This window comes from Oculina patagonica, chromosome 9, assembly GCF_052425735.1.
Source record: "Oculina patagonica isolate OP01 chromosome 9, crgOcupat, whole genome shotgun sequence".
Taxonomy (NCBI): domain Eukaryota; kingdom Metazoa; phylum Cnidaria; class Anthozoa; order Scleractinia; family Oculinidae; genus Oculina; species Oculina patagonica.
In genome coordinates, this window is record NC_135766.1 from 9,765,204 (window position 1) to 9,770,990 (window position 5,787).

Genomic DNA, 5,787 nt, shown 5'->3' on the forward strand with positions numbered 1-5,787 from the left:
CAATAACTCCATGCCCCCCACCGCTGAAGTCGATTTTGTCGACCTGACGCCATTGTGTGTGTGGTTTGATGGGCCGCGCATAACAAGAAAAGCAAAACTCGCACTTTGGAAGAATTTTCTACGCTTCTTTGTGTTGTTATCGTAATGTTTACTGGGGCACCCGGAACTAAATGGACAACGACAGGAAAGAGAAATTACCGGAGATTACGGTCCTGGAAATTCTGTAGCGATTTGACCAATTTCACGGAAGATATTTCGCTTCGAGTGAAATGCTGTCGAAAATAGTTTCCAGCCTTGGAAATATTTTTAAAGTACAACGTGTTCAAAATTTCGCAAAGCAATAACTCGTCCAAATCGCTTCAAATTGGCTCGAGGAGCTGGCAAACAAGAATAGAACACGAAACTGCAACAGTGTAAGTCAATTTTATTTCATAAAACGTTCGAATTTCTATGTCGTAAAATAAAACTGTTTCATTCCCATACAAATCCTTATAAATTCGAGTCTTAGTGTACGTGAGTTTTTGTGGCTCTTATTTTTTCCGGGGTTTTTGTCCTCTCTCGTTAGCTTGGGCTGCCTGTGTTGATACAAGCACCAAACTTTGTGGTATTACAAGCATTGGTGTACTAATCAATTCTTGATATAGTGCCAACGTCAATTTCCTATTTTCATTTAGTAAACAGCAATGAAATTTTCAGCCGAGAGGCCCCTCCCCCACGAAGTTCTTCTTCTTGTACTTTTATAAACCTTTTATTGTAGATTTTTTATTCATAAATACAGATGTGAATGCTTTAAATTGGCCTTATAATTGTCATTTTTTACCATCTGTTTGATACCAATAATTTACTAGGAAATTATTGCATGGGAAAAGATTTTTCGTTCCCCGCCCTCTGCTCCCTGGCGTCTTTCGTTTTGCGCTAGCGTCCAGGTCTCTCCCGATCGGCGAACCGTTCGCTAACAGAAGAAAAATAGGCAAATATAGGGCTGTGAACAGTCTAAATTACAGCATTTCATTCTAAATTTTGTACGTGCGACTTGATATCACTTCCTGACATAATAGTATTTGTCTATAAACCAGGACAAACAAATATTTCACGAAATTTAATTGATTTTGATAAATTACGGTTTCCATGGAAACCGATGTTTTTCGGGCTTGGCACTATATCTGAAAAAACTTCTGTTGGTGACTACTTTCATTGTGCCAAGTTTCATGCTTGTATCAAAAAGTGCACAATTCAACTAAAATTTCGAGCTAAGCCGCCGGACTAAAGTTGGAGGCATGGAAATAAATTTGTGGATTTTGCTGATATAATGCAAAAATATTAGGTTTCCACTAGCCCACCCACACCCAAAGACAGGCGAAGTCCACAAGAACCTAATGTACGTGAATTGAACACACCTTGCCGTAGCACCCTGCTCTAGGCATTACCAGGCAAATCTCTCCCTGCATCCAGAAGAGTATGATAAATGGTATGACTGATATGTTTCCGCAGTGGACATTTAATGGGAGAATAATGAGTACTGAATAAGCGAAGCCCAAAAGTTCCCTTATTCTGCGATCTAAAAGTGGGACGGCTTCGAGTCTACAGTAGATATGGATAGCAAAAGCAAAGATGCTTGTTTGGAAATCTTATTGTGTCGTTTTATTGTGTGCGCAGCTCACGGTTTTCATCAAACTGATAAGAAGCATTAAAATCGGTGTTCCTTTTTTTTTTACTAACGTTCCTAACGAAAATTACGCTCTCTCGTAGCCCTTTTTCCGTTGCGTTCATTGATTATTGGCCACGTTTAATTTGCTCGGACGAACAGCATGTAGAGGTAAACCACTCCTGTCCGCGTTTTTAGCAAAAGCAATTGGACGAGATCCTTTTTGTCCAACACGTGCTAATTTCCGGGATTGGTATAGCTTGGTTTCTATAAACTACTCAGAAATAGGACATCAAGTATCTTTGTGCTCTAAATCTGGTCTGTTTTTATCTACTAAGCCAGAAATATCGCAAAAACACAATTGCAACCGGATATATGCATGGTATCGAGCTATTTTTAAACCTCAAAGAGGAATCATTAGCGACCTGTATTCAGTTACAATATCATCACGTACTAGTTTATTAAGGGAATGCAAATTAGGAATCTTGACGACATCGCCTTCTAACTTGTCGTACCGCAGGGCGGGAGAAACTGGGACGCTTTTTTCTCTTTTCGTATCTTGGCCTGCTGCACTTTTTTCGTCAACCAGAAGTGAAACTCTTTTTCGCTCAAGAGTAGCTTGCAAAGTGAGTTTATATATATTTTCTTGTCTTTATTTACGTTTCCGATCTGACATTTTTATCTCGCACAAGTCGTCATTGTAACTTTCTTAATATATCAACACAGTCTCCGCCAGCACTGTGGAGATGTTGAATGCATATGCTAGCCCAGAGAGGACAAATACATTAGCATAATGGAATAAAATGAGAATGTAAGTACAATTTTTGAACTGTTAAAGTTCGTTGTCGATTCAACTGCCAATTGTCCATAGCTCCATAGCATTTTTTAATCAGGTAATTCATGTTTTAAGGCTTTTCCTTCCCTCAAGATCAAGATTTTGCCTATAAACAAAACAAAATTCTGGTATCTTTTTTTGTTAACAAGTTTATTGTTTGCAGTAATTTGCTAAAGAAACAAGGACATCAGCCGCCTTTTTTTAACGTTCTTTCGAGAACACCGTTTAGTCAAAACTTCATTGTTGTCTGTTTAGATGCTCAGGTGTTCGATTTGAAACTCGTTCTGTTTTCCTAGATTGCTGCTGTGAGTTGAGGAACATCATGGTTCCGTTTGATTGTCCTTTGTATGCCATTTACAGTAAGAATAGAGTCTTAACTGAAGCAAATGCGACGCTGCCTCAAACATCAAGGTACAGTAAAAATATGCAATATGCCATGACAGTTGCCAATTGTGATTTGAAGAAATACTACAGGTTAAAGCTGTTTCCGTCGTCTCGGTGGTTTTTTTTTTTTTTTTTTTTTTTTTTTTTTTTTTTTTTTTTTTTTTTTTTTTTTTTTTTTTTTTTTTTTCAATTAAAAGTGCCAGAAGCAATTGAGACATGATACTTGTTTTGATCTTGCAACAGTGATATCTAAGTCAAGTTCTTCTGTTCATTCTCTGTAAAAACCTTATTCATCTATCTTTTAGACGTTATCTGCGGAGTTTTCTGAAGTAATAAGTGGTGGACAACTCTCTTCGATGGCAAACGACACTGTCCGAATAAGGGCGTACAACAACGCAGATCTTCAGGACTGCCAAGAGATTTTCGCTCAAGGTATGAAGCAGTTGATCAACCTGGTAGCACGTGTTATCTTCCCAAAGTACCTTCGGTTTTTTGCAGCACTGAGCGTATTTGTTCTCGCCGTTCTTGCTGCATTACAGTGGACGGTGACAACACGTCTTCTTTACATATTTACCTGTTTCTTTATGTTGGCCTTCTTGTATATCCGTGTTTATATGGAGTGCTGGAAGTTCATCAATTCCTGCCTTGAAATGGATTTAAAGAACATTGAGAAGAGTTACATGTCCAGCGATGGCTCTCACATGTGGGTGGCTGAGTGGAATGGCAAAGTTGTGGGTATAGTGGGACTCATTCATAATGAAAGCCACAAGCCAGGAGTCGCTGAGATTCAGAGGATGTCTGTATCACCAGTTTGTAGACGAATGGGAATTGCAAGGAAACTGCTTGATGCACTGCTCAAACACGCTAAGGATCAACACTTCGAGAAGATTGTGTTGACTACCACCAGTGCACAAACACCAGCCATTCGGTTGTACAAGAAATACGGCTTCAAACTCATGACAGTCTTTCCTCATCCTCAAAGGATTCTTGCAGATCTTCAATATTTTTGCTTTGAGATTAAGCTGTGAGTTATATCGCTTCTGTTTTCTTTGAAATGCTGCGTGTATGCAACAAGTAGGCCGGCGCTTTACGGTCAGCGAGTACTGTGTGCGATGCGCTATGTGCGAAAACAAGATTCTGCGAAATAACGTTAACTGTAATATTGATCGATTCGACAGAAACTTTCAAGGACGTTTCTTGCGTGAGCAGTGCAGCAAACTTGTAATTTGTTAATTACCCCATATGCATTAAAGATGTCGAATGAAAATAGATGTTTGCTCAAAACAAGAATATAAGCAGAATTATAGCATGATTCACAATCTATCTCAAGCACCCGTTCTACTCACTAAAGCATATCTTTCCTTCTTCATTTTATCGTTCTAATTTTAAAACTTCTCCTCCTGGTTTTAAACATACATCCCACCAGAGTCAGATTAAAAGCTGGCTTTTCCCACCCCTGACAAAGTTGTTTTTCTTTTAATTTGCCTCGCTCATGTTGCTACCCATCTTTTATTTTATTTGGTGACGTATTTTTGAAGCTTGAAGCTGTCAAATACGGTTGGAATCATTACGAGAACGTTACAACACCTTCATTCAAAGTTTGCTTCCAAGGTTTTGTCTTTTCTTTAGGGGTGGGGGGGGGGGAAGAGAGGGAGGGAGGGGTTGGATGGGATGGGGATGAACGTCGTCTCGTTAAGGGTGTAAATTAAGTCAGTTTTGGTCTCACTCTGGGTGTCCAGGGCAGAACGCCAATATTTTTAGCTGTCATGTCAAGGTCTCGTTAAGGGCTGCACGTGGCAAAAAAGAAACAGCAACAATCACCGTCATACTGTGTTGGCGGCCTCGAGTGATCAGACATGAAAATGTCTGTTTTAGGCGTCAAAAAAGCTTGAACCACGCCCAGCTAGAACGGTCTCATTTTGGTTTTTAATTTTAATTTTCCGAAAAGGTATCCCCGTCCGTTTCACACCAGGGTTCCCCCGGGGTTGATTTCTGTATGGCCGAGTTTGCATAGACAAGTTAACTTTAATCGCGTAAAGATTGCCGGTGAATTTAATTGAATTTGTTACTGCCGCAGAATTGATGCACTTCTCCGCGTGTCTATTTCCCTTTCATTCGTGTCTGTTTTTTTGGAATGCAATGCAAATTTTAATCTTGTCCTAGAACGTCACACGAACGTCCGGTTCCAAAACCATTCTATTTATGTCTAAACAAATTTCCGTATTAAAATTTGAATTTCGCTTAGCGTGTATTTGCATCGAGCACTCCGGGGACTCCGCAAAGCAATATTGTTTCTTAGAATAGAATAGAATGTTTATAAAACGTAAACTTGACTTGTCAACCTTGCTGAGTTTATTCTTTCCGGGATCAGATGTATTCAAGGTTCTCTTTTCAGTTGTCCCGATTGTTTTTCTCCCTTAAAGAGTACCAGAGATTGTATACATTCATTTATGGGCGTGTTTTGTCTTTCTTAAGAGCATTGCATTCGACAACGTTTGCTTACGGTGCGAGTTCCAAACACCGCAGTTGTGTTTTTTTTTTAGTGCACAGTGGTGTCAGTTACGATGACGTTAGAAAAGGTTTAAAGAGCAGTTATTTATAGATAATGGTATATGGTCATATATATATAACATCATACCCCGGGCATCATACCCTCGGAAAGTTAACGTAAACAGTCGTATTTGCAGTCTTACTTGGTATTTGAGTGACTGAGATAGAATAAAGTCAGAGTAAAGTAAAGTCCAGCATAATGTTATGGTGCCATAGATTCCCGTGACGTTACTTGATATTCCAAAGAAGTCACGAAAACTACCGCCAAGACTAAAAATATCCATTGCAAGCCACTTACGGTACACTGATAAAAACAGATTCGGGTGGGCGGAATCGTGAAACACGATCTTGTTTTGATGGAAATCATGACCTT

The 5,787-nt window shown here is 39.3% G+C and overlaps 1 protein-coding gene across 1 annotated transcript; it reads left to right on the forward strand.

The window, feature by feature from the left end:
• The first annotated feature begins 2,149 nt into the window (after nucleotides 1-2,149).
• On the forward strand, nucleotides 2,150-4,117 carry LOC144666031 (N-acetyltransferase 8-like). The gene is made up of 3 exons (XM_078527386.1): nucleotides 2,150-2,456; nucleotides 2,777-2,891; nucleotides 3,170-4,117. Exon 3 carries the CDS (start codon nucleotides 3,221-3,223, stop codon nucleotides 3,890-3,892), a length of 672 nt encoding a protein of 223 aa, XP_078383512.1. The 5' UTR covers nucleotides 2,150-2,456; nucleotides 2,777-2,891; nucleotides 3,170-3,220; the 3' UTR covers nucleotides 3,893-4,117.
• The last annotated feature ends 1,670 nt before the right edge of the window (nucleotides 4,118-5,787 follow it).